At 51.8% G+C, this 27,790-nt stretch overlaps 2 protein-coding genes across 7 annotated transcripts; both read right to left on the minus strand.

Annotated features, from left to right (window-relative positions):
* Mtfr1l (mitochondrial fission regulator 1-like) lies at positions 1-9,833 on the minus strand. Of its 6 annotated transcripts, NM_001355188.1 has the most exons (8): positions 9,351-9,542; positions 8,994-9,176; positions 7,073-7,198; positions 6,590-6,694; positions 5,126-5,235; positions 4,721-4,932; positions 3,535-3,856; positions 1-958 (listed from the first exon to the last, which is right to left on the minus strand). In NM_001355188.1, exons 3-8 carry the CDS (start codon positions 7,085-7,087, stop codon positions 853-855), a joined length of 870 nt encoding a protein of 289 aa, NP_001342117.1. In that variant the 5' UTR covers positions 7,088-7,198; positions 8,994-9,176; positions 9,351-9,542; the 3' UTR covers positions 1-852. The 6 variants fall into 6 exon arrangements, with proteins under 6 accessions (NP_001342117.1, NP_084035.1, NP_001342116.1 ...); NM_029759.4 differs by lacking the exons at positions 8,994-9,176; positions 9,351-9,542 and adding an exon at positions 9,696-9,833; NM_001355187.1 differs by lacking the exons at positions 8,994-9,176; positions 9,351-9,542 and adding an exon at positions 9,635-9,714.
* A 2,504-nt stretch (positions 9,834-12,337) lies between these two features.
* On the minus strand, positions 12,338-26,612 carry Selenon (selenoprotein N). The gene is made up of 12 exons (NM_029100.2): positions 26,383-26,612; positions 25,863-25,980; positions 22,397-22,530; positions 19,927-20,136; positions 19,635-19,759; positions 19,031-19,168; positions 17,496-17,577; positions 17,159-17,347; positions 16,783-16,888; positions 15,269-15,381; positions 15,080-15,181; positions 12,338-14,235 (listed from the first exon to the last, which is right to left on the minus strand). The coding sequence occupies exons 1-12, from the start codon at positions 26,563-26,565 to the stop codon at positions 14,062-14,064; spliced, it is 1,674 nt and encodes a 557-aa protein (NP_083376.2). The 5' UTR covers positions 26,566-26,612; the 3' UTR covers positions 12,338-14,061.
* Between the last annotated feature and the right edge of the window lie 1,178 nt (positions 26,613-27,790).

Consider the following 27,790-nt stretch of genomic DNA (forward strand, 5'->3'; position numbering starts at 1 on the left):
TTCACCATTTCTCCAAATCCTTCATTTAATATCAGGTAATGCTTCAACTCACACACACAGTATTCATATCATAGAGAAGAGGGCCCCAAGGGCCCCTGAGTGAGTCATGCATGATGCAGTAAATAAAGTCTTGGCCCAACCCAGAGAAATCGGTCACTGTCTTAGAAGGAGGATACCACACTCTTTCTCCTCATTTTTCCTTCCTAGATGGACTTAGTCCATGGAAGAAGAAAATTTCAATCAGTGGAACTGAGGAGGCCCTGGAGGGTAGATCAGGTTGTAGTTTTATAAAATATGTTTTAAGAAAAAATAGGCCAGGCCTCCCTGCAGCAGCCCAGATGTTGGCTGGTCCAGTGGCCTGGACTCTGTAGCTAGAGGGGAAGGGTGACTGCTGGGCACTGGGGCAGGTCTAGGATGGAGCAGCAGAAGACCTTCCTGTGAACATGAACATAAATGGCCGCTCCCCCTTAGCCCAGTGGCGCTGCAGGGAAGCTGCTGAGAGCCACAGCTGTGCACGTGTCCAGCGAGACCAATTATGGAGACTAATGCAGTGAGTTAATTAAGTCGTTCATTGAGGGCTTAGTTTTCAGAGACAAGAAAAAACAAACTTCACCCCTTAAGCAGATACACTCCACTCTACCCAATTATCTGTAACAAATGCTTCATCTCAAAAAACCATAGACCTTGGCTCCTGCCAAGGCTTAAGTGCAGGAAACAGCGAGTAATCCAGCTCTTCTCTTCTAGCCCAAGCCCTAGTCAGCAAGACGGTTGCAGATCTCGGAGACAGACATCTGCGGTGAGGAAGGCAGCTATTGAAGTTCAGGAGCAAGAGACAGTTTGCAGTCAGTGCTGTCAGTTCCCTTTTCTACTGATGTCTTCTTCCTTCAGGGCAAACTTCCTCCTGAGGACCTCAGAGATGAGGACAGCAGGGTCTTCTTCCTTCAGTAAACTCCGGCTCCTGAGACACAAGAACCTGTATTTAGGGAGCCCTTGCTCTGTTCTGGGTCATGGTGTATGTGCACTCTTTACCCTGAATCTTCACAGCAGCTCTGGGAAGCACTTACCAGCGCATGTTCCCACGCCTATGGAAGATTCGGCACGCAGAGCTGGAGTTACAGTCTCTGTTTGGCCTACCTGATCTGGACCCATCTCTTAACTAGAATGCCTATATTTCTTACACAGCTACAAAATATGGGTAAAATCAAGGCCTATCAATTAGTTGGAGTTCTGATCTTATCTCAAAAGGGTCTTCAGTAAATGACTGATGGCTCAGCCATTCTGATCCTTACTAGTCCTGGAGACACGACATCCTGGAGATCTTTTACCACCATCTTCCCTTAAGTGAGCTGTTTGGTTGTGGGTTCCTCCCAACCCCCGCCCTTAAAAGACCAAAATCATCTACATTATAAGGAACTGTGGGAACAAATTGAACTCTAAAGTAGGCACACATTTATATAAAAGAGCATCCTGGATGCTCTGGAAATAGTTGTCTGAAGCTGCTAATTTTTACACTTATCTCCTGAAGGTGTAATTTAACTGGTCTTTGAAGAAATACCTGAAGGTCAAAGATTAACTTCAAATCTGAAAGTAAAACAAGGATTGTCTTTGGTCTATCACATTATCTGAACTTTTGCTGACCTGGCTAACGGAATCATTCTTTCTTCTATTAGAGAAAAAGATGCCAAGACACATGTGGGACAGGTTTGGCAATGGTTTGGATATAATTTGCTCTAAGAAGCCAAATACTAGAAGCTGAGCTGGTGACAAATGTCTCTGTTTGTAGAACTCGGGAAGCAGAGGCTGAAGGACCACAAGTTCAAGACCAGCTTGAGCTACACAGACAAGAGGCAAGGTTTAGAACAATGAGTAGAAGAAAAGGGGATCAAGCTGGGTGTGGTGGTGCTTTAATCCCAGCACTCGGGAGGCAGAGGCAGGCGGATTTCTGAGTTTGAGGCCAGCCTGGTCTACAGAGTGAGTTCCAGATCAGCCAGGACGACACAGAGAAACCCTGTCTTGAAAAACAACAACAAAAAAAAAAAAAAAAAAAGAGAGAAAAGAAAAGGGGATCAGGGTCAACCAAAACGAAGTGACGCAGCAGCTGAATTTGGGGGAGTAAGAGATCAGAGAACCCTTACGTGTCAGATAGGAAGGCTGGAGTGGCAAGCTTTTTGCCCAGCACTCACAAGGACAGTTATACTGGGCACCCACCACCAAGTTCCACCTCCAACTAAGGTGCTCAAGAACAAGGCCCTCGGGGCTGGTGAGATGGCTCAGTGGGTAGGAGCACCCGATTGCTCTTCCGAAGGTCCGAAGTTCAGATCCCAGCAACCACACGGTGGCTCACAACCACCCGTAATGAGATCTGATGCCCTCTTCTGGTGCGTCTGAAGACAGCTACAGTGTACTTACATATAATAAATAAATGAATAAATCTTTAAAAAAAAAAAAAAAAAAAAAGAACAAGGCCCTCTGTAGAGTCACTCGGTACATCTGGAGCAGCTGTGAAGGACAGGATCCCCCAGGCAGCTGCAGAGCTTGTCTAGCAGGAAGCTTCTCAGGGGCTCCGAGAATGGCCTTGCTTCAAACTCCAGGCCTGCTCAAATTCCCTCAGGCTTGAACAAAGTCCCACAGCTTCATTCTCTGGGCATTCTGCTTTGTAAGTTTAATGTGTACAAATCAGGGCCGGGCGTGGTGGCTCACGCCTTTGATCCCAGCACTTGGGAGGTAGAGGCAGGCAGAACTCTGAAAATTCAAGGCCAGCCTGGGCTTTACAGGAGGACCTTGTCTCAAAACACAAACCAACCAACAAACACCGCCCTAAATCAGTTTTGGTAAGCAGCCAGATTTATATGAATTTTACATAATATATTTTATATATGAAGGCACGAGGTGGTGGCAAATGCCTTTAATCTCAGCACTCAGGTGCAGAGGCAGCCTGGTCTACAGAGGAGTTCCAGGACAGCCAGGGCTACACAGAAAAACCCTGTTTTTTTAAATCTAAAAACAAAGCTTGGTTCTCAAGTCCCTGAACTTGAAGGTTTTGCATTATACAGTACTATTTATGAGTGCAAGTGCCTGCAGAAAGCAGCTAGAGATGTAAGATCCTGAGCTGGAGTTACAGATAGTTGTACTGTGGGTACTGGGAATCAAACTTGGGTCCTTTGCAAGAGCGCATAGTGGTTTTAACCACTGAGCCATCTCACTATTTCAACAATAAAACCTGTTATGAAATTTTCCTTCCACCAAAGTCTACTAGTTTGAGACACCAGTATGTCCTAAAAACCTCGAAAGGATAGAGCATGGGAAACGTGGTAGCTAGCAGCGTGTAAACTAAGTGCTCTCCAGCTCCATAGCTGCAGTCTTAACACTCGACTGAGGTAACTAGTAGAACAAATGCAAAGTGTTGCTTTTTCCTCAAACTAGGTCCTAGTCACTCAGCAAGCTTTGTGAATGCAGCAACCATGAATGCGAATGTGAATGCATTCATCACGAGCCAGGAGTAAGAGATAGCCAGAGCTCCTGTCAGATACTCACAGGTCTTGGCTCTGTTTTATCCGGTGAAAATCCTTCAGGATGCCCATCATGTCTGCAAAGCTGCTGGCCTTGGACAGAGAGATGCAGTCATCCTCTTCAGATGAGCTGCAGGTAGTTTTGTGTTCTGGTTTGCAACACTCAGGGCTGGCAGAACAAAGTAGGGGGACGGTTGGGAGCTCAGGGACCTCCACCTCCGTCTCCTCGGTGATGTCACTAATGACAAAGGAAGTTGTAGAGTGGAGGGAGGACCCAAAGCAAGGCAAAGGCGAAGAGACATTCGAACTTCCGGAAGAGAAGAAATCTGGTGTTAATGAAGCCGAAGCTGAAAGAGAAAACAACAGCAGGCATCATGGACACTGGGCTGCAGTACAGCCACATCTCTCTCTCTCACACTCACACACACACTCTCACACACACACACACTCACACACACACACATTCCCTGAGTGAGTGCCACGGGTGGAATATCCTCAAGGGAGTCTTCCCACTGAGAGCTGAGTGTCCGGAACAGAAACCCCATCCCACAGGAAGTCATGACTTCTAAATGCTCCCATTTCCACAGTGGGATACAGGTTTGAAGCCCTATTTCTGTTTTTCCCAAGACAGCTGCTCTGTGTGGCCCTGGCTGGCCTGGAACGCTGCAGACCAGGCTGGCCTGGAACTCACAGAGATCTGCCTGCTTCTGCCTCCCAACTGCTGGGATTAAAGGTGCACACCACCACCACCACTGGCTGGAAGCCCTGGTTTAAACAGAAGCCAAGCAAGGCCTGCATTTCCTACATTTGTCATTTTCTCAACTGTGATGGTGTTTTGGTTTTACATTTTGAATTTTGCTATCTATGAGCTGTTTTAGACAAAATCTCCCGTTTTAATTGAAACAGCTCTTTAGAGTTCCTAAGAAATGTTATTACACTTATTTAAGTGTGTAGGTACAGGTTTACCACAGAGTAGGTCAGGACAACCTGCAGCAGTCTGGTCTTTGTTCCCCCATGTGGGTCCTAGGGATGGAGATGGAACTCCAAAAGTTAGGCTTGGTGACAGTGCCTTTACCTGCTGAGCACCTCAGAGCCCTGTGCCTATCTTCCCGAGTCACAGACTATAAATGTTCTCCTCCGTATCTTGCTCATTAATCAGGGGCAGGGAAAGGACAGCCTGCTATACACTACTTGCTTGGTGGGGCTCCTACCTGCGTCTGCCGCCACGATTTTAGCGATCTGGCTGCGCAGGTGGCTGAGCTCATCCTGCAGCTCAGTGGTGCGGCTCAGGGCAGGCAGGGCCGGCTTCTTCAGGGCCAGGAGCCTCTCCTCAGAGCCACGAAGGTTGGGCACTGAGGCATTACGTTGCATGACAATCAGAGGGCTAGGCTTCCAGGTATGTCTCAGAGGGCGTGTATCACTCCTGGGCCAGAGGAAGAGAAGTATGTCTTACTACAGACAGCTAGCTGCTGTATGTCACTGATTAAATTCCTTCACCCCACAGTCCACTCCCCTGTAAGCCCATAACTCTCAATCCTATCGCCCCTCAGCATCTTATAAGCACCCTCCTTGCTGACACTTCTGGTAGAAACTGCCCAGCACAGCAGAGCAGCTACCTGACCCGAGCATATGTTTCCTCTTCATCTGCAGCAATCCAGGCAATGTCAGCCAGAGTAGGGACTGGAGGGACATCTTTCAAACACAGGTCAGAGATGTTGGGCAGGGTCTGTGAGAAAGCAAAATTCAACATTTACCCAACTCGATGAACTAATCAGATGAATGCAAAGGGGACCCTAATCCAGCACTTAGAAAAGCTTCCTAGAGTAAGGACAGGTTCCTGCTTACAAATCAGGCTATTTAATGGGACTGGCCTGAACTGCCCCTCCACCCTTTAAAGTGCTGTCTGCATGATGTCTGTACCATGTGCCTACCTGGTACCCACAGATGGCAGAAGAAGGTGTCAGATCTTCTACAACTGGAGCTACAGACAGCTGTGAGGTGCCCTATGGGTTCTGGGAATCGAACCTGGGTCTTCTGGAAAAGCAGCTGCTGAGCCATCTGTTCAGTCCCGCATACTAAATATGAATGCTACTCACATATACTACTCTGAAGAGCCTGCATCCGTAACTGTCTTGGCTCAGTAGCATCTGGCCATGGATACAGTCAGAAGTGAGGGAACGCCTACAGTGTCACTACACAGCTGTATTCCCTTTGCTTCTGAGTAACCAGGACCTTCCCATGCTCCTTTGACAGTTCTGGATAGTGTTCAGTAATGAGACACTTGTCTGGGAACCACATACTTCCCATCCCAATCTTACCTACCACTAACCCTGACACCACTTCTAACCCTGGACTCAGTTCCTACACAGACTCACTCAACTTGCTCTTTCGTTTCTCTTAACACCTAAGGCTCAGGTCCTCATGCACATATTTATGTCTCTGCTTCCCATACTTGCACCATAACCATCCAACACAGGGCTGGTGCCTCACCGCAAGTTCTTAATGGAAGCAAGTCTTAGAGACCTTGGCCAGTCAGGAATCTCTACTGTAGAGTGGATGCTTTTAAAGCCTCCATAGAGACAGAGTAAAGTGGCCCAGTAATCGAGTGGCCATGTTTGCACAGAAGAGTATGGGGATTTGAGGCCACAGAGAAACACTAAAAATAGAGGCAAAGTGGTCCACTCAGGAGTCACAGCACTCACGGAGACAGAGACACAAGGCACAGATGCCTCAGATGTAAGTCATCTGGAGATCTGGTTTAGCAAAGGCTTTGGGGCCTGCTCTGATAAAAATGCATTGCTGGAAGCTTATAAAACCTCAGTCACTTAGTAGTAGCAACAAATATAAGATGAAAGATTGTCAATTTATGAGCACTCTGGAAGTCTGACTGTTGTGGTCACATGTCTGTGTGCAATCAGAAAGGCAGTGTCCAGGATCCATTATAAATACTCAGTAAATCAAAGTGACCAGGAAAGCAGGCAAAAAGAAAAAAAAAAAAAAAAGCCTTGGCAACTGGCAAGATGTGGAGGCACAGAAGCAGCATCCACCTCCCATACACAGAACCCTTCCTGTACACTCACCTCAAAGGATGCCCGTGGACAGGGCTTCAGGGGGAGATTGGTCCCAATTCTTCTTACCACACTTCGAGCAGCCCCATGTGGCTTGTTTTGCCAGATTGGGATAGTCTAGAGAAGACAGACAGACAACCCCAAACCTCAGAGTGAGTCCAACTACTGTTCCCTGCCTGCCTTTCTCTTCCTGGAGGTGAGTCAAGCCAATTGTTAGGGCCAGTCTCAGTCTCTACAGCTGCTGCTGCTAACATATGCCAATGGTTGGGAGGGTCTAGAGAAGGAACTAGAATTAGCAGGTGGTATGGCTGTTCTGGCTCCCTCATGTTTCTCTGTACAAAAAAAAAAAAAAAAAAAATAGAAAGTAGGACCCAGCCTTGCTCAAATGGCAGGGCTTCAGGGAAAAGCAAACATGAACTGGTGTCTCAGGGACTCATATCATTCTTAAGCCAGTACAGTACTCGGCTCTCTAGCCCCCAGCTTGGGCCTCCTTACCACATTGGCTTCCATTCCTGATGTTTCAGCCAGCTCCTGTACCTGAAGGACGAGGCACCCACAGGGAAAGCTGGAGGGGTGGCTCCTTCATATCAGGCCATTTCCAGGAGCACGAGGTTTCCTTTCCTGTGAAACAACCCCCAGAGATCAGCAGCACTGAGTGGCCACAAAATAAGCCATTACTAAAACCAGCACCGCCAATGGTTAAAGGAAGAAAGCTAGCCACGAAGGCTGCCCTTCCTTGTCCCTGGCTTTTCTAAACCCAGACCCATTACAGGCTACATTTCAGACCTGTTGAGAAAGCTCGACCAACCTAGGGAAACTTCCAGGCTCTAAGGTTAACTGAGGCAACACCTCCAAGATGTAGAGAGAGCACTCTGGTGGTTACAAAGCCCAACAGAGAGCAAAACCAAGAATGCCGTCCAACTAAGCATTTATTCTTGAGAATTCAAGTGGGTAAGAAAGATTCAACGGCCAACTCGTGCTAATTTCAGTCTACTGGGCTATGGGGAAAAGAGCTTTAAGTGGTTGGAATGGATCACCCCACCCCCAACTACAAACATTCTGTCACAGAACCACACCTCCAGCCCCAAGAGGTTTTGTCCTCCTCATCTATGACTGTGTCTTATAATGCTTTTGGATGTTGCTTTCTTCATTGGTAAAATGGAGAAAGGTAAAGTTGCCACTCTAGACTACCCTAAAGGTCAGTGAAATTGGGTGGGCAAAGTGCTTAACAAAATTTAAAATAAGACAGTTACTCGTAAATTTTGAGAATTAATTTATAAGGTTAATATACAAAGCAGTACTCCTAACTGTACCCTTCACAGCTGCCCTGGCACGGAGGTTCAATTAGTGAGCGTTTATGTCTATTAAACACAAAAATACCCACTAGTGCCAGGCATGCAGATATTTGTGCTTTTAAGGAACTCAAGTCCAATGGGACCTGCAGGACCCGGACACATTTTTCAATGAAAGGCTGGGTCTCATTAAGAGGTAACTACAGCCCAGGGCCCCATGGTGAGTTTGGAGAGACTAGGAAAGTGAAAGTCTTCTAAAGAGGACAGAGCATCCCAAGGGATTGCAAAAGGCAGACCAGAGGTCTTGTGAGAGTCACTGGAGAACCTAGGTCTGGCTCTCAACAGTGAGGAGATGAACTGGATGGTCGGCATCTCTTAAGGGAGAGCTGGAGTTCCTCTTCTGCCTTAGAGAGTTGTCATGAGAGTATACATGGAGAGAGGAAAGAACTTGTCTAGCCAGTCACCAAATGGCTGTTCAGTGGACAGTGTCTAAAGTCTGGTCCAGGTTCTGATATGTGCAGCCATGTTCAAGCCTACAAAGTCCCTGTGTGCCAGACTTCTTGCTAAAGGCCACTTAACTGTGCTACTCCTGCCATTACGCCCTCTCCTGTCCTGCTTCATCTCCAAAGACTCCAACCGAATCTAAACCTCGGGTTTAACAAGCTGCCGGTTCTATTACTCTGGTGTTTAAATCTTTCAACTCTCTTCTAGACTCCACAGTCCTGCCAGCAGGATATACCCCATCTTCCAGCTCTCTTAAGACCAAGCTCTAATACAGTTTGGCAAGTACACGATCTGCGACCATACTCACTCCCTAGTCTTCTGCTGGGGCCATGCTACTACCGGGCTACCAGCTCCCAACACACCTATCTGTGCCCCAGTCTATACCACTGCCTCTGTGGGACCCAACTTATCCAGCTTATCTCAGTCCCTCAGCACCCAGCTCATCCATCACTCTGTCCCTGGCAGCCTGGGGTTCGCAGTTCACTCCGTGGCAGCCTGGATCGCCTTCCGAGGGTGCTCAAAACAGAAATGGAAGTAACCGAACGGCCCATATCCCGGCCTCCGGCAGCCGCTGTAAGCACTTGGCTTGCTTTTAAGAAACCGCTGTAGGCGACACTAACTTGGCTTCGAGGCCCCGCCCCCCGCGTGCCCGCTAGACGCTCTAGCCGGTTCCGCAGCCCCGGCTCTCCCTCCGCACATCGGCGCTGCCGCAGCTCCTTCTGCGCTGGCCGTGCCCGCGTCTTCCCGTGCGGCCACTCTCGGCAGACCCTCTCTGCTCCGAGAGCGCCTCGACCCGGCAGGTCCTGGGCCAGGGAGAAACTTTAGCCCAGCGGTGCCCGGCGGACACCCGGGCAGAGCGCGCGAGGGTCTCACGAGGCGCCGGTGGCCAGCAAGATGCAGCCCCCTGCGCCCTCAACGACGGGTCCCCACCCCCGCGACGGCGACCCGGCCCGGGCCAAGGTCGGCCAAGTTCCTACCGCGCGTCCAGCGGCCCTTGGACCCGCGGGCCGGGCCGGGCCGCTCAGTAGCCTCCAGGCCGGCGTAGGTCCCAGATACGCCGCGCGGCCCGGGGCGTACCGCGCTCCAACGGCTGGGGCGACCCCAACCGCTGGGTGACACGGCCAGCAACTACGCCTGGGGACCAGTGCCCTCACCGAGGGGGGCAGACAGCGGCGACTCCCGCGAGAACTTGCACGGGAACAGGGAACGCGTGCTCCCCTGCGCCGGGACGGAGACGCCGGCGACGGCCCAGGGCGCTCACCGAGCCCGTCTCCTGTGGGACCCCGCATCGGGCTTAGCCCGGACTCCAGCGCCACACTCACCTCAGCCCCTCCTACCCCAGCGGGCGGCCCGGCCTCGAAGTCCCTCACTTCCGCTGACCCGCCTCCGGAAGCAATCATTTGCAGCTGCGCGGCGAGCACCACGCCCAGGAGAGGCGGGCCTAGAGAGGGGCCCGGAATGGACGCGGGCTCTGAGTGGACGGCAGACCGGCCAGGAGGCCACACCCCTCCCCGGGCCACGCCCTCACCCCTCCGGGGGAGGGCACGAAGTCTGTGCGCGCATCCCGCTGGAGTTTTCCTCCCAAGTTTAGTTGCTGCCGTAGGAGTTGCTTCCCGTGTTTAGTGTCAACAAACTTCTGGGAAGCGGTAGTCTGCCAGTGTTGCTGCTCAGCACTGGAAATAGTCCATACTCCTGCTGCAGATCTCCGAATCCTCTCATCTTGGCATTTCAGCCTTTCCTATCTAGTCTGGACCCTCGTCCCATTTCATGCTCCCCCAGATACATCCCCCAGCAAAAATGGCTGCTTTCGCCTTTCAGGCATGCCCTCCAGTGCTTCGGAATAGCTGTCTTCTATTTTAAAGTTCTCTGTCTCACACACGCTCATACACGTACACACGTGTGCAGCATAGTTCAGTCTGTTAATGAGATGGGTGGATTGATGGCACTCGGAGACACCAAAGCTCTCAAGGTCGCTCTTTCTACCGGTCTCCATGGCATCCAGTTAATGGGCATACACTTTCTTCTCTGCACGTGGCTTTGCCTGACTCACCAGTTCTCCCAAAGCCTATAATCCCCACCTGCCAGGGACAAATCTTTTGGATTCGTGGGTGGACAGCTTTGTGCAGTCACAATGGGCATTATGCCCAGACCTGCCTTACTACACCCATACATGCTTTATTTCTCTATTGTTGTCCTCTGGAAATTACAGTTATATGTTGCTGAAGAACGGGTACTCTTTGGGAAACGTGTCCTTAGGTGACTGAGTTACACAAACATTATAGAGTGAGTACGTACACACACCTACAGAATATACTACATCCTAGGTGAATTGGTAAAGCCTATTGCTCCAGGCTACAAAAACCTGCACAGTTGCAACTGTGCTAAATCCCAGGGAAGTTGTATCACAATTGTAGACATTTACTTCTAAACACCGGTAGGGCACATGCCAAGATAGATAGCTGGAATTTCTCAGCTCCTTTTTGATTGTTGGGTATCACTGTCAGATAGTCTATCAGCGACAAAGCCACTGATAGAACCTAGTGGGGAAACCCCCACTCAATTCCCGATTCGGTGTGCACCCAAAAAATCACGAAGGACCATCTTGATGGAATTAAATGAGGTCGTTTAATTACGGAGCTCCGGACCGACATGCATCCCACACAGGAGATAACGGATGTCGGCCACGAGGCTGGAAAGCTAGGGGTTTTTATGGGGTAAGGGGCTTAGGGGTGTGGAATTCAGCATAGCAACACACTATTGGCTTATTCAAACATCAGGAGAAAAATTACATGTACGTGCAGGGTGTCAGAGTTCTGTGAGTTGTTGACTCAGTTCAGATAGCCCTGTTATGTCCTCACATTCCTCTTTATCTTATGGTCAAGATGTTCCCAGGAGTGTTTTAACTACGGGGAATACCCAGGTTTGTTTTTCTCTTTTCTCAGCCCCAGACAGCCTCTAGGCTCACAAACAACCAGCAATTTCTGAGTACTTTATATGACTTACAGGTCTTGAAATTTCATCTTTCTTTCACCACCACTGTGTGGCATCTGACCATTTAAACGTTTCTTATGGGTTTGTGTGTATGTGTGTGTGTGTACTTCATTTTGCACTGCTCCCCATAAGATAAATAATTGGGGGCTGGAGAGATGGCTCAGCGGTTGAGAGCGCTGGCTGCTCTTCCAGAGGTCCTGAGTTCAAATCCCGGCAACCACATGGTGGCTCACAACCATCTGTAAGGGGATCTGATGCTCTCTTCTGGTGTGTCTGAAGAGAGTGACAATGTACTCACATACATTAAATAAATAAATAAATAAATAAATAAATAAATAAATAAATAAATAAATAAATATTTTTTAAAAGATAAATAATTGGTTATAATCCATCCTTAACCTGGAAACTGACTTTACCTCTGTGTCAGTGAAAATGATATGGGAACAAAGGGCTGGTTTGCAGAGCCTTTCCTCTGTGGCAGGCTAGGCTTTGACATGTCCTGGCTCAGCATGTTTCCTTGCCTTATGACTCAGCCTTCTTTTACAGGTCTCCATCTTTACACTCTCCCCACCATGTGTGCACTATGGTGAGGAGGAGGTCCAAAGATAACCAGGAATTGCTTCTCTCCATCATGGGGAATTCAGGGACTGAACTCAGGTTGTCTAGGTAGCAAACACCTTTATGCAGTGAGCCATCCCACCACCCCTACAGGTATATTTCCTCCCATAATTATCTAATGCCTGTCATATGCTCCGCTTCTAACGAGTTCAACATCAGGACCATTCTCAACACAAACTTCCAGATTCTCCAGCGTAGTTTCTCATTCTGTCTATTACAAGCTCCCTGTTGCTAGACAAGGCTCCAAAACAGTCCAGCTCAAATGTGCCCACCCTTACCCATTCCCCAATAGGGGCAGTGGTCAGACTGTGGAAGGCCAAAACCGAGCATCCTGCTCAAAGGAAAAGCACCAAGCTACTGTAGGCTCTCCAATTTTATTACAGGACATACTGGGGATGGGGGAACAAAGGCAGAGGGGTGATCAGATGGCAGCTGGGGATGTGCAGAGGTGTCTGATGAAGACCCAGAAAGCCCCAGCAATCAGTACTTCCCATAGGACTGCTCAGAGAATCTGGCAGAGCTATAGACACCTGCTCTGTTTAGTCTGATAAGAAGACATGATTTGAAAACATTCCCTTCCCACCACAGGGGGAAATGAGCCAGGGCACCCCCAAAACCGAGACATAGCCTTTAGAGTCATGTGGGTTTGGATCACAACTCTGGTCCTCTGAGTGACCCCGGAAGTCACTTTACTTTCCTAAGACTCCAATGTCTTCCTCTGAAAAATGGGGGCAACTTTCCAATTCATGGTTTGCTATGAGAAAATGTATGTGATCTTCACAGGGCACCCCAGAGACAAGGCTCCTGGGAGCCAGAGAGCGTGAGGGGGGCTCTATGTGGTGGCCCCAAGGGCTGGCAGGGGAGTAGGAATCAGGGAATGTCTATGTGCCTTCCTCCTCTGCATGGTTGAAGCTTGAGCCCCTGGTGAGACCAGGTAAAGAGATGGCTCACAGTGACCTGGCTGATGTCAAGAAGGCTCAGATGCGATTGAGTTCAAGGCGCTTCTTGGGAGTGTGGAGCACAGGACAGGGCTGGGGAATACTGAGTCTTGACTGCTTGTAAAAAGCTGGAGAGAAGGAAGGTGGGCTTAGTTTCTCCCCACATGTGCAACTGCGAGGACATCAGGCTGGATCCATTTGCGATTTCAGACCCAGCCATCATGCGGCTGTTGCTGGGGGGAGCCACTGCCCACTTCTTTCTCCTCAGCATTCAGAGTTTTAAAAAATATAGACTGTGAGAAAGTTCTTATAAAAACACTTTTCTGTATGCATAAAAAAAGACTGGCCATGGTCAGCCGTTCAAGCTGTTCACCAAGTCCCCAAAAGTAGCCGATGGGAACTGGTGGCCATCCGGTGGTGAGTTGACTGGCAGTACCCTGGGGGGCTAGACAGTGCTGGCAATAAGAAAGGCTGCGCTCTTTGGCTGGGACACACTTCACAGTGAACTTCTCCATCTCTCTGAACAGGACTGGACTTGGGTCATCAGGTCAACAGGCTGAAGGGTAGCAGTGTGACAATATGGCCTCCACTTCTGTAGAAGGGCTTTGTGCAGAGGCTCCAGACAGCTGTCTCCAGCTGACAATGACCCTAGCTGGGAGCACTGTGCACAGAAGGCTACCTAGGGATGGCCAGCATAGAAGGCTCCAAGCAGGCATAGCGCTGGCAGCTTGGCCCCGAGCCCAGCTCTTTTAATTCCTTTGGCTTGAAAGGGGAGCCTAGAAAGAAGGGACCTTTCCAGTCCACTCCCTATTCACACCGAGGTCCTGAACTACACTGTGTGGTCCAGGGAGGTCTCCCCAGACCCCTTTTGGGGGGACTCGAAGAAGCTCTTGGAGCCAGATGGGCTGCTAGTGGTAGCCGGATTAAGCTCAGTCACATGACCGGGCAGACAGGCCCCCTCATCTGGCCACCATCCCTCAGGATTTATGAAAGTGACAGCCTCAGATGACCCTGGACCTCTCTAGGCAGCCTGGGGATGAGGTAGGGACCACTTCCAGTTTGAAACAGACTCCGGGCACCGTGGCTCCAAGGCGCGTGGATTCTGTCTGCTGGCTTTTTACCAGGTCCAGGTCCTCTAGGACTAGGGCTGGAGGAGGGGCAGGCCCCGCCGGAGTCCTTCCCTCAGGAACTGCATGTAGGTAGCTGTGGACGGGTCCTCAAAGCTGGATGAGAAGCTGAAGACGTTATTATTCTCCATGTCTTCAGGCTTCATGGAGGTGATGTCAAGGAAGTAGTTGGCATTGATGTGGTGGACCTAGAGGAAGGACTTGGTGAAGAGAACTGGGGAGGCCACAGGCCACATGTAACCAGGTCAGCTCCGCCTCCACCAGCTTCAGGCAATCACACTGAGGATGTACTGCCTAGAGATGCCCAGGTTAGGTCATTCCATTTTTCATCAGCTCCCAGGGTAGGAACCAGTAACCTGGGCCTTTCCTCCCTGACTCCCTAATACCTCCAAGAATTTTCTCACCAGAGCTTGGGCCAGCAGAAGCTTCAAGTTCACTGTTTCCTCTCCCATCCAGCCCCAGCTCCCACTCCTGGCTACCACGTACTAAGGGCTGGTCAGCTCACTCCCCTCCTCTAGCCCTGCCCTCCCACTCCTGCAAAACTGACACTGAAGATGGGGCAGCTATTCAGAGTGGGAGCTGACTCTACCAGTCTGAAAATGGGCACGTTTTCCAAAGCCATCTCTCCAGTCCCAGTGGCAGATTCTTGGTTCCACTTCGTTCTCTGTCTCTAGGGCCTTTACGCAGGCACGTTCCACTCAAACCCTCTGCAACCTGATGCCAGACCCTCTAAGCAGCCCACAGAGAGAAGGGGACCCTTGGCTCAGGCCAGGCCATCTATTCCTCTCTACCCTCTTTCCCTGGCTGAAGTGGTCCAGGGAGACCTTCCCTTGGGCCATGTTTTGTCCACTGAACTGACAAGGTTCCCTGGGGGGGGGGGGTGACGACGGACATGTCTGGCTCTGTTGCTGTACTAAGAGCCTTGCTGTACCCTCCCCAAAGCACCTCTGAAGTCTGCTCAGGGTCACTGTGCCAGGGATGGAGACCACCCCTTGTGTCCCTGCCCGCTGTTCACTGTCGCTGGGGACCTACCACAGTGCCGTTGGGCAGACAGATCATCATCTCTACAGGAAAGCTGTACTTCTCCAAGTGCAGGCCTGCCAGCTGCCTGTGGAGTGGGTTCTCCTGCTGGGTCTGTGGAGACAATGATACTTCCTGGTATCTGGGCCCAGTGCTGTCGTGGGGACTCCCACAGGCCGCTCCCCCTGATCCCTTGCTCACCTGCAGGTCTTCTAGCTCCTTTACCAGGGACCAGGTACTGATGAAGCTCTCATTGAGGAGAGTGAGGATGGGCGGGCTTTCCAGGACAGTCTCCCGGAGAGTCCGCCCGGAACCTGTTCAGGGTAAGGCCAAGGGTGAGTAGCCCTGATTTTACAGCAATGACCTCAGCTTAGGTAAATTCCGTGGGGTTTTGGAATGTCTCCACACCCAGGTGAAGTAACAGGTTAAAAGAGTAGACAGAAGCTAGGAGTGGTGGCACACACCTGTATCCTAGCACTCAGGAGGCTGACCACAAATTCAGGGCCAGCCTGGGCTACATGGTGAGTGAGTTATAGGCTAGCCTGAGCTACAGACTGAGAGCCTGTCTCAAATGAAAAGCCAAGAACAGACTCTCAAGGAGTAGATGCTGAAGGAGGAAGTTGTAGGATCAGCATGGACAAACTGGCACGCCGAGCTGCAGCTGGGGGTGGCCCAGGGCCTGGTCACAGTGACCGATTCTCTCTCTCTCTTTTCTTTCTATTTTCTTTTAAATAAAAAGGTTTTTTTTTTTTTTTTTTTTTTTTTTTTTTTTTTTTTTTTTTTTAATGTGCTCGGCGTTTTGCCTGCATGTGTGGCTGTATAAGGACATCAGATCCTCTGGAACTGGGAATCATAGACAGTGGTGAGCTTCCACGTGGGCGGTGGGAATTGAACCCACGTTCTCTGGAAGAGCAGCCAGTGCTCTTAACCACTGAGCCATCTCTCCAGTCCCAGTGGCAGATTCTTGATTCCACTTCGTTCTCTGTCTCTAGGGCCTTTACACAGGCACGTTCCACTCAAACCCTCTTCCTCCTGTCATGTGACACACCACTACGCCACCTCTCACCATCCTAGGTTAAATGTCACTTTCTCCAAGAGGCCTCCCAGCTTCTCTTCTGTTACCCCACTTTGCCTTGCACACAGCTCGCTGCCCTGGGGTTACCTGCCCTGCATGTGTCTACACCACACTGGGATAATGCGTAGCTACGGCAGGGACCCATAATGTTGGCTGGGTGACAAGATTAAGGCAGGGGCATTGCTTATCTCATCTTTGAGCTAACTGTTAGATACTCAGAGAACTTTCCAGAAGGTCCTTGGCGGTCATTCTGGATAAGAAACCCAAGCCCAGCTTCTGGTACTGTCTCCTCTCTCACATGTAGATTTTACTTGACAGAATACACGATATGATGACACCCGATACCACGACTGGTATGCTCTGCCCACTTCATGGTTGAGAAAACTGAGACTCAGGGCAAGGATGTTGCTTGGTCAAGGTCACTAAATTAAAATGGCCAAGCATGAACACATCTGCCTGGCCTTTTTCCTACACTTTGGCATTGTCTTCTAGGCTCACCCAAGTACTGCAAGTGACCCTGGGACCTCAGTGGCCCAAGTCCTCATGGCTCCAAGTCTTGTTTGTCCCAGAGCCTCTTGTAACCTAGCCATAGGTATGAAACCCCCCGCTTCCCCTTAGAGCTGACCAGGGCTTCCCTCACCTCAGCAGGACTGGTCGTCCAGGGCCCCCCACAGCAAGATGGAATGAACAAGTTTCTTCTCAGCTCTGGCTCTGTCAAAGGCCTCCGTGAACGGCAGGTAGTTGACCTGTGGTCAAACCAAGACAAGCTACTGAGCGGCCGAGGCCCTGTTTGTGGTTGTGCCAGTGAAGTATTTATGTGTGTGTGTGTGTGTGTGTGTGTGTGTGTGTGTGTGTGTGAAGGGGCATAGCTGAGCCATGTGAGCCTTCTCCAAGCTCAGAGGAGCAGAAGGGACTGCTGTGCCCCAACGGTCCAGCACAGTAGCATGACTAGACCAGAGTTCTCAGCCTTGGCCTCCATCAAGGAGTCTTGCTCTGGCCTTCACGTTCAGCCTCACCTTCTTGAAGGGATACATGGCCACCTCCAGGCGCCGGGCAGCCTCTTCCCAGCTCAGCTCCTGATGCCACTTGATCTCCTCAAACACAAACTGGAGGGGTTCTCCTGAGGGCAGGCGGCTGTCAATCATGTTGCCGTCCTCATCTAGGATCACAGAGGGCACCGAGGGGCCCACAGCCTCCAGCTCCATCTGGGCCGGAAGTCAGTGGTGAGGGGTGTCTCAGAGAAGGGCCCTGAGAAACCTCCAGGGACGCTCTACTCTGCAGAAGTGGGGAGACGGGGCTCAGGGCAAGGCCTTGCAGCTGGACATATCTGGGTGGGGGCACCTGAGTGTTCACCTGGGGGACGTAGCCAATGTCCACCTCCATGTTGCTGGTCTCACTGGCCCCATACAGCCACTCCATGTCCACATTCAGGGACCTGAGGATGGCCAGGGTAAAACAACGTCACCATCAAAGCCCAGGTGACATCTTGTTTAATGCAAGCAGCTGAAGACACAGGGAGTTTGACAGCAGAGCCTGGGCCAGGCCTGGATAGTGCACAGGGCTCTCATAGCACGACCCATAGACTTCTCCTGACCCTTTGTGGCAGAGACAGGGGCAGTGCCCCGCTGCAGGACACAGGATGAGGCAGCAGTAAGACCCAGGTTGGAGCTGAGGCCCAGGACCTCCCGGCTGACTCACCCACAGAGCTCAGAAGTCTGGCTTGCTCAGTGCAGTCTGAAAGTCTGCCACACGGGGGAGCCCCAGGACCACCAAGCAATAGTCTCTGCAAAGTGACTGAACACCCTCAGAGGTGTCCCTGGGACCTGAATCTTAGACAGTCCTAGAAGCAGTAGATCCTGGCTAATCGTCTACCCTCTGTGTTATTTGGTTCTTGAATCAGGTACACTGGTGCCAGCTTCTGCCCAGAACTGGGTTCAACTCATGAAGGGGGTAGGTAGAACACCATGTCTCTGCCCTGCCCCTCTAGAGAGGGAGAGAAAGCACTCTAGTAAGTTCAGGCTCTCCCAACTATTGTTACCCCTGATCCATGGGTAAAACAGTCAGTCTTCTACCAGAACAGTGGGGAAACTGAGGCCCAGAGAGGGCCAGGGCCTTGCTCACAGCCACACAGCCCCCTGCTACCAAGAACAAATTTTGCATTGGGGCCTCAGGACTTCCAGCTCTTGCACAAGACACCATGGGCCTGCTTAAAGTCTACTTGCTATCAGGGAAGACTCTTGCCTCCCTACCCCCACCCCCCACCCCCCGCCAACACTCCACCCCTTGTCCCCAGATCTGCTGATGGGGCTGACCCAGAACAGACAAATAACTAGAGTAACAGTTGTCCCAGAAGTCCCACCAAGACCCTATGATGTCTGCCTTCTCTCAAGCCCATATATGTATTATTTCCTTCCCTCCCCAAGGATTTTGACTAGATGCCACCTCCTCTGGGAAGCCTCCCTGGATTACCATGGGCCCTGCCCAGCTGCTGACCTTCCATGGTGGCACAAGTAGGTGAGGTTCCATGTCTAGGAGGACAAGAGAAACTGAGTCTAGGGAGGACCTACAGCAGCAGTGGGACAATAGCAAAGACCCCAGCTGGCTTGCTTGGCCCTAGGGCCTTGGCTCTGTGTTGAGGTGGAGGTGGAGGGAGTGCCAAGTGCCTGGAGATTATCTGAGAAGATGGTAGGACTGCTCAGCGGTCTCCTGCTGCCTCTTCTTGGTCACCAAGTGGTGGCACTGGGGATTGAGGGAAGGGCAGAGACTGAAGAGTTTATGTGCCCCCTGATTTCTGAGCTCAGGGATAATAGTAGTAGCAGCAGCAGCAGCAGCAGCAGCAGCAGAACACAGGAGAAGGGTGCTGAGGCTGTGCCAGGGCTAGCTCCTACCTGTGATTGGGCACAAACAGCCTGAAGTCACGGATGTGTGTAGCATCTTTGGATAAGATGATATGGCCGGTGAACTGGCCGGGCGAGAACCAGAAGGGGAAGTCAGGAGGCTCGCTGAGCTGAAACTCCGCGTGGATCCTGTAGGGAATGGAGTTTGCTAAGCCTGGATCCCTCCCCAGTCTCTCCCAGAGCCCGGGGAGCCGTGGCCAGACTCCTGTGTGGTCAGAGTCAAGGAGAAAGCAGGAGATACCACCAATGTCACTCCTCTAAAAGGCTCTGTGCCATCTTCCTTAGAAGCCTTGCCCCAACCCTCTCTGCCATCCTTCTCCAGAGTGTGTGTGTGTGTGTGTGTGTGTGTGTGTGTGTGTATTTCATACCCTGGCCCTGTGTGTGAATGACACCATCCTGGTCACCAGCTAATTCCAGCTCAGGGCTAAGCAAGTTCCAGACACCTCTCACCAAATCTGTAGGAAGTTACTACTCCCCTGACCCACCGAGGAGGAAACAGATGCTCAGAGAACCGAAGCCCAACAGGGAGGGAGGTGGTAAAGTTGGGGGTCTCTGGCTTGGCTTTCTCCTACACTTCAAGCACAGTGACACTCACCGGAACATCACGGTGTAGTAGGAATCGCTGATGGCAGTCAGACAGGCCACGGTGCCCTGAGGGGCAAAGCGGGTCTTCACGAAGGGGCGTGGATGGAACATGCTTAACAGGCGATGGATGATGACCTAGGGCGGCAGTAAGATCCTAGCTGGTTTGTCAGCTCTGGACCCGAAGGCCCCAAGAGGGAGACTGAGGGGGAGGGATGCCTGGTTCTTGGGTCCAGGTTCCGATAGAAATGGCCACTCCCAAGGTGGCTCCAGGCAGAAGTTGCATCTCCCAGTGCTGTCCTTACCTCCTTGCCCTTGGGCGGTGGTGGGTAGAAGCGGTTGTTGGACAAATAGCCCGTGAAGACGCTCAGCTCCCCGGGGATAATCCACCAGGGCTGGCCCAGCTCCTGACCTGGAGGGGGCAGGAAGGGCCGGAAGTGGCGGGCAGCAAACGCTGCACTCGGCGAGGCTGCTGTGGTCCAGTTGCGGAGGCCGGACAGAGCGAGGCGGGAGACCTGGGATGGGGAAGCCAAGGCTCTAGGATGCCCTGTCGGTGTCCCTCAAGGCCAGCTAGACTATAGTCTGGGACAGGAGAGGGAGCATGGGAAAGGTCTCAGAAATGGCCACAAGCTTAGACTGTCCTGCTAGAGAGAGGCGCACCTCACACACAACCTGCCCTGGTTTCAGTGGCTTTCTGGGCCCAGCCCAGGCCCGGGGCAGCATATGCAGGGTGGGCAGCTGTGTAGCTGGAGATACTACCTGGCCTAGAACAGGGTGGTGGAGCAGGTCCCACCCCCAGCCTCTGCATAAGCCTCCAACCAGTCCCAGGTGCCAGACCCTGCCTCAGGCTGCTGGCTCCCTCAGGCATGCCCGTTTCCCATTCCCTAACCCTGGGTGTCCCCCAAACTACAGCTGACCAGAATTTGGACTTGCTGTGGAGTCTGACGAAAGAGGAAAGTGAAAAATGGAGAAAACTCCAGCGTTAAGAGCAGAAGGAAGATCACCGCCAGAGAAGGCCCTGCCTCGAGTCACCAGCCACATCATACTTAACCCATCATGCAAGGCCTGCCCTCCTCTGTCTCTTCCAGCTGAAGTGTGTGTGTGTGTGTGGTGTGTGTGTGTGTGTGTGTGTGTGTGTGTGTGTGTGTGTGTATGTGTGCAGAACTGATTTGCCAGCAGCTGCAGAGCTATCTACACATGCCTTGGAGCTCAGAGGCAGGATGGTGGTCCCCTCTTACAGCTCTTCCATCGGCAGCACCTCTGTGACCTTAGGGATTGTAAGCACCTGTCTGCATACGCTCTCTGCAGGTGCTGTGCCCCTTGAAGCATCATTACCAGGACAGGGGAGTGTCATCCCCTTAGGGATGCAGACCACTGAGAAAGCGCCAATCCTTGCTGGACAGCAGGCTCCTCCCTCCCTCTCCACCTCTGCTGTGCGAAAAGAACTTAGAGAGAGGCAGGAGGAGGAACGGTCCGGTCTGGAGAGCTCCCATCCAGAGGCCTCTAACAGACAGGTTCTCAAAGGAGGGTTGGGCTGAGAGGCCTGCCTTGCTGGCCGGTCTGGGTTCTGGACACTGCCCTAACTCCCTGGGCAGGGACATCACCTTCAATCCCTCCTCCATTCCAGGTCTCCCCAAGAAGGTCAAAGCTGTGTCTCCACTTACAGAAGTCCCCCTGACATGCCCCTGCACACCTCAATGCTTTGGGTCCCAAGCGGTTGTTGTGTCCTCTTACAGCCCCTATTTGGGCAAACAGCACACCAAGCACTGGACCCCTGCCAGGAGTTTGAGTCACCTGCTCTGCTCCACACCCCACCCTTTCTTCCTCTCTATCATCCATTCTGTTCCCTTCCCCCCATTCCCCTGCCTCTACCCACTCCAGGAACTGGTCTGTTTACACACACACACACACACACACACACACACACACACACACACACACACACACACCACCCCCATCTCCAGCCTGGAGAACACAAATCTAATTTCACAATCAACCCACTGAGACATTTGGCTTCTGCAAAACAAAGGCTAGAAGTCAGGCAAAGAGACCCTCAGGAATCTAGACGCCTTTGCAGACTCATTAGCCAGCATGCCACTCAGAGGCCCTGGGCCAGCCACACCTGCCCTCTGGCCTGCCCGCCCGCCTCCTTTTGCAGCAGGCTGGAGTTTAGGCAGAAGAGGAGCTTTGCCGAGCAGGTCTAGGCTGGGCATGGAGCAACGGCTGAGTGTGGCAGAGGGAACGGTGGGTAGGAAGGTGAGAAACAACCCAATAACTAGGAAGAAAAGCCAGAGGATGTGGGCGGAGAGGTGACAGCCACTTGGGGGGGCAGGGCATGACCCTGCAATGGGCTCTCTGTGTTCTCAGGGCCTTAAGCTGTGAAGAAGCTGGCAACACAAGCACCGGCCTGCCTCCCCCCTCCTCTCCCTCAGGGGCTCATTCTCACCACAGTCCCCTCTAGGAGCTGAATGTGCAACAGGTCATGGGCATTTGACAGTGCACCTGCCACATGCCAGGGGTTGGCTACAGGTCCAAGAAATGGATCAGTAGAAAGTACCCACCACGTAGGCTCCTTCTCTAGCTCGCCCCCATCCTGGGGACAGCCTGTCAGCTGTCACCCCTGCCAGAAAACTCTCCCAACTTCCCTGAGTAGGGAAGGGGCTTCTGCAGCTCCCTCCTGCTCTCCCAGCTGAGCACAGGCCTGTCCTCAGGAGCAAGTGTACACAGGCCTTGTCACCAGTGGTCCCCCTGTGCCATAACCCAGCCCCGACTCACCCCTAGGAAGCCATCTTTGCTTTTGGTCATGGTCTCCATGAGCAGAGGCTGGAATCGGGCTTCTATGGTAAGAGTCTCCTCGCTGGGGTCATGGGGCAGTTCCTCCTCCTCGTAGTTGGCCACAGGAACTGACCCTATGGGACAGAGGTGACTGGAGAGGCCCTGCCTTTGGACACCAAGCCTCAATTCTCTCAGGATGCCTATGACGAGGGATCTAGGCTTGGGACAGAGCTGATAACTAAGTCACCACGCACAGCGAGCGGTCTACTTTCCCCACAGCCCGGAAGCAGATGATGTCACTAGCAACTCCATTTCACAAATAAGTGGAGATGACGTCACTTCCCCATTGTCACATACTCGGCAAGGGGGGGAGTCAGGACTCCAAGCCAGGCCTGTGTCACTCTGAATCCATGATCAGTTACGTATGATCCACTTCTGGATCTTAGGCTACTGTGAGGGAACGCAGTCAAGGGGAGCTTAGCAAAAAGAAAAGCAAGTCACAGCCTGACGTCATTGGATGAGCACGGGTGGGCGGAGCAGACTTGATCTGTCTCTCCCTGATCTTTTGGCTGGCTTGGCTTCCCTGCATGAGGAGTTTAGGGCTGGCGGATTTCTCAGCTATCCCATAGGGAGACGCCAAGTTCCTCATATTCTCCCTGTGGGTGGAGCCACGATGTAGGGTTAAGGAGAGAAAAATCAACTTTGAAAGCAATGACAGAATGAAGCACGCTAGCCTGCCCTACAGACTCCAGAGGATGGAGGGAGGTACAGAGACAATTTCTGGCACTTGGTGGCACTGGTGACTAGCCAAGCTGAATGGGGCACATCAGAGGCACCTCTCAATCAGAGTCATCACAAGTTCCCGGGCTGCCTGGTCACCCTGCAGCCGTTCAGAGCCCACCTCTGCCTACCGAGTAGAACTTCAAGGGTTAGGCTCAGAAAACTGCCCTTTTTATCAGCAGTCCCCAGCAGCCTTGCTCAGATCACTTGGGGGCTGATGAGATGGCTCAGCCAGACCTGCTCTGCTCTGGGAGTAAAAGGGCCTGCCGCATAAGCCTGACTAGAGTTCCATTTCTGAAACATGCACCGCCTGACGGAAGCAGGAGGGGCTCTACCCCAATTGCGGGGAGGGGAGAGACCAACTTCCAAAAGTCATCCTCTGACCTCTAGGTGTGTGCTGTGGCACATGAACACACACAATAATGGTAAACATTTTATATGATTTTTGTTACATTAGACAGGGTTTCTCTGTGTAGCCCTGGCTGTCCTGGAACTCACTCTGTAGACCAGGCTGGCCTTGAACTCAGAGATCCACTGGAATGCCAGGACTAAAGCTGTGCACCGCCGCCACCCAGCTTTGTTGTTTGTTCTTTGTCTGTCAGTCAACGCCAAAAAAACCTTGTTGTTATTTACTTGAGACAAGGTCTTAGGCTGGCCTGCAACTTGGTATGGAGATAGGGCTGGCCTTAAATGTGTGGTACAATTCCCTTTCTGCCTCCTGGAATGTGTACCACCACCTCTGGTCAGTAACATTTTAAAACAGCAAATATGGAAACATCGGACAAAGGAAGAGAGGATTACGCAGGGTTGTTATTAGTTTGCCTTACACACCGAATGATCTTCATGGTAATTAAGAATAGCTGGACTGCTGGGCAGTGGTGGCGCACGCCTTTGATCCCAGCACTCGGGAGGCAAAGGCTGGTGCATCTCTGAGTTTGAGGCCAGCCTGGCCTACAGAGTGAGTTCCAGGACAGCCAGGGCTACACAGAGAAACCCTGTCTCAAAAAACCAAACCAAAACAGAAACCAGAATAAATGGGCCTCGATGACCGTCGCCTTTTCTGCTGTTGTTGTAGACAGTATGTCTCAAAAACAAAGTGACGGTGGTGCAGACCTAGAGTCCCAGCTTCCTGCAAAGCTTGAGGTAGGAAAACCCAAAGTTCAAGACTAGTGTGGACTCTAGGGTGAGCTTAAGGCCAGCTTGGGCAACTTAGTGTGACTCTATTTCCAAACTAAAAGTAAAAGACGGGGCTGGAGCAAGGGCTCAGTGGTTAGAAGGCCCGGTTAGAAGCCTCTAGGTTCAAGTCCCAGCTCTGACATGATGGCTCACAGCTGCCTGTAACTCTAGCTCCTGGGGATCTGCTGCCCTCTTCTGGACTCTGAAGGTACTTCACTCACATGGTGCACACACACGCAGACACATACACATAAAACGATCCTTTACAATTGACATTTTCACCTGCCCATCCTCCTCTAGCAGTGACCACAGAATCCTGGGCCAGCCAGTGGCCATCGTCCACACCCCTTTGGAAACCTGAAAAGCCGGCCATGGTACTACGGTACCCCCGCCCCGGAGAGCACTTGCTTCCTATTTCCCCGGCCTCTCGTCCACCAACAGGCTTCCACTGACAGCTGGTGCCCAACTGGGTGCCTAAGGTCATAAATTTGAGAACTAGCAGATCGAACCGGGGACTTAAAAGCAAGAAGCCTGCAAGTTAGATGCCTGCCTGGCTTATACGGCTTAGTGAGACCCTGTCTCAAAAGCTTGGGCATGTAGCTCAGTGGGAAAACGTTTACATAGCATAAGCTCTGTGTTCAGTCTCAATAAGGAAGATGGCTCCCTTGATAAAGCACTAGCCTCACAAGCATGAGATCAGACCCCTAGAGGCCATGTAAAAAGCCAGGCAGGATCAGAGATAAACCTGTCACCCCAGCACCAGGACAGGGGAGCAAAAGGATCACTGGCCGCTTGCTGGCCACCAGCCTGGCATCCGTGGAAGAGTTCCAGGCTAAGGAGAGACTCTGCCTCAAACAAACAGTGGAAGGCACCTGGGCACTGACCCTCGAGGCTGTCCTCTGTCATAGGCACACCGTACATGAGCACAGAGCTCACAAGTGCACTGACACACAGCCTGGACGGGAGGGACAAGCACTTTATAATTCATTCATTCGAGACTCCGATTATCCTCCTCCCATTTATCGTAAGGAAATCCGCACCTGGGCAGCACTGGCTGGCGACTAGGAATTATACAACCTAGGCTTTAGAGCAGTGCCAGCAGCTGTGACTCCTTCCTGTTTGTGACTGTCTGCATATTGGCCATTGCACACACAGTCTCTGAAATCCTTAACCCTGTGAGTCAGGTCAGGTCTAACCTGGCTCTGTCGTCTTCTAGCCTGGCAAGAGGGTCAATCTGCCTGCATCTTCATCGCTTCAAATACAGCTTAGCCTGACAGCAGCCACGGCCCCAGGCGTGGGACAGGTGTAAAGGCTGCATCCTCTTTCAAGGCTTCAATTTGAGGATGTGGCCTGGCAGGTGGCCGGAGGAATGCTACTGTCACCATTGAAATGGGATTGGGTGCTACGGCAACTCAGGTACCCACCAGCCCGAAAGTGGTGAGGGGGTGTGGGCTCGGGGCCCGGGCCCAATTCCTTTTAGGTTTCCCTGAGTGCCCAGCCTCTCTGGTACCTGTCAGTTTCTCCGCAATGGGTTTGAATTCCTCCGGACTGATGTACATATCCTGGTCAGTGTCCAGCGAGGAAAAGAGAAAGAGGCCATCTGTCCCCAGGACCTTTAATGCCGATTCCTGCTGGGAAGGAAGGAGCTGAGCTAAGCATCACCATGGGCCCCAAACTCTCCATCCCAGTCCCTGAAGCAGGGAGCTGCTTCCTGCTACAGTGGCTCCTGCCATTCTTTTCCAGAGTCCCCTCCACACTTGCCAGCCCATTTGCTCAAATGTCACTTCCCAACAGTCCCAGAGTTCCTTGTCCCCTTTTCAGTCGCGTCTGGTCCCAGCTTCACTCCACGTCTTCATCCATTGTCTACTCCGAGTTCCCTCCCTCCTCTCCCAAAGGCCCGGTCCTACTTTTTACCCTGTCCTGGCCATTGTCCCCTCCGGCCTCCCCACTTCCCCCCTTCCCTGGTGCGGGGTAGAGCTTTGCTCTGCGCCTCTTTCTGCAGCCACTGTCCCCCTCCTGTCCCCTCCGACCTGCCGCGCGGCCGCCTGGGCGTCGGCGAGGAGCGCGCAGGCCCGGGCAGCGGCGACAGCGGCGGCGGCCGCCAGCAGGGCTCCGAGCAGCGCCAGGGCGCGGGCGCGGCGGCGTGGAGGCGCGGGCTGAGCGCCGGGGTCCGGGCTGTGCGGGCGGCGCGCTGCGGGCCTGGCCTGGCCCATGGCGGCGGCTCCGGGGATCCCGGCGGCTGCAGGGAAGGGGATCGCACGGCGCGGGGCGGGCGGCGCGGGGCGGGGCGGAGCTGGGAGGGAGGGCGTCAGCAGGGTGGACTGCCGGCCCATCACTGCCGGGGAAAGAGGGAGGTCCCGAGGGCACAGCGCCTGCTCAGCCGGTCCATAGGCCCTCTACCTCGCCGCTTCCAAAATAAATAAAATAATAAATAAATAAATAAATTCTTTTAGACATCCTTTCACTCTGTAGCTCAGGCAAGCCTGAAACTCGCTGTGTTGTCCAAGCTGACCCTGAACTTGTGATGCTCCTCCTGTCTTCTGAGCCTCCAAGTATAATCACCCTCATCCCTGCGCACACACACAGGCTATGATCACCCTCATCCCTGCACACACAGGCTATGATCACCCTCATCCCTGCACACACAGGCTCTTTCCCTTTCTCCCTCCCTTCCATCCAAAGTTCAGTTAGTTCTGCAAAATGTGTGTGCCATAGTGAAAGAGTGCTGTTGAAATTATGATCTAAAATATGGTTAGGACTCAAAAGAACTCCTGGGAACTGGGGAGAGGACACAGCGGGTTGTTGCAGAAGCTGATCCCTAGCACCCGTGCTAAAAAGCCAGATGTGCCCACACATTATTTAATAGGAAGGTTGAGCAGAAAAACCCTTGGGACTTGTTGGCCAGTTAGTCTAGCCAAACAGGTGAGAGACCCTGTCTCAAAAAATAAGTTGGAGAGTGATAGAGGAAGAGACCTGACATTGGCATAATACGCATACACACACACATAGTACACACATACATACACACACATAGACTCACACACGTACACATATATACATACATACATGAATATGCACATAGACTCAAACACACACATATACACATACATACATACATACATGAATATGGACACAGACTCAAACACACACATATACACATACATACATACATTCATACATACAAACATACATATACACACATAGACTCACATATACATACACACATATACACACATAGACTCATACACATACATATACACACGTACACACATACATACACACATATACATACATACATACATGAATATATACACAGACTCACCCACACATATATACACACATACACATATACACACATACACAACACACATACTCTCACACACATATACACACATATATACATATACACATATACACATACACATATACACACATATA

This window comes from Mus musculus, chromosome 4 (genome assembly GCF_000001635.26).
Source record: "Mus musculus strain C57BL/6J chromosome 4, GRCm38.p6 C57BL/6J".
Lineage (NCBI taxonomy): Eukaryota > Metazoa > Chordata > Mammalia > Rodentia > Muridae > Mus > Mus musculus.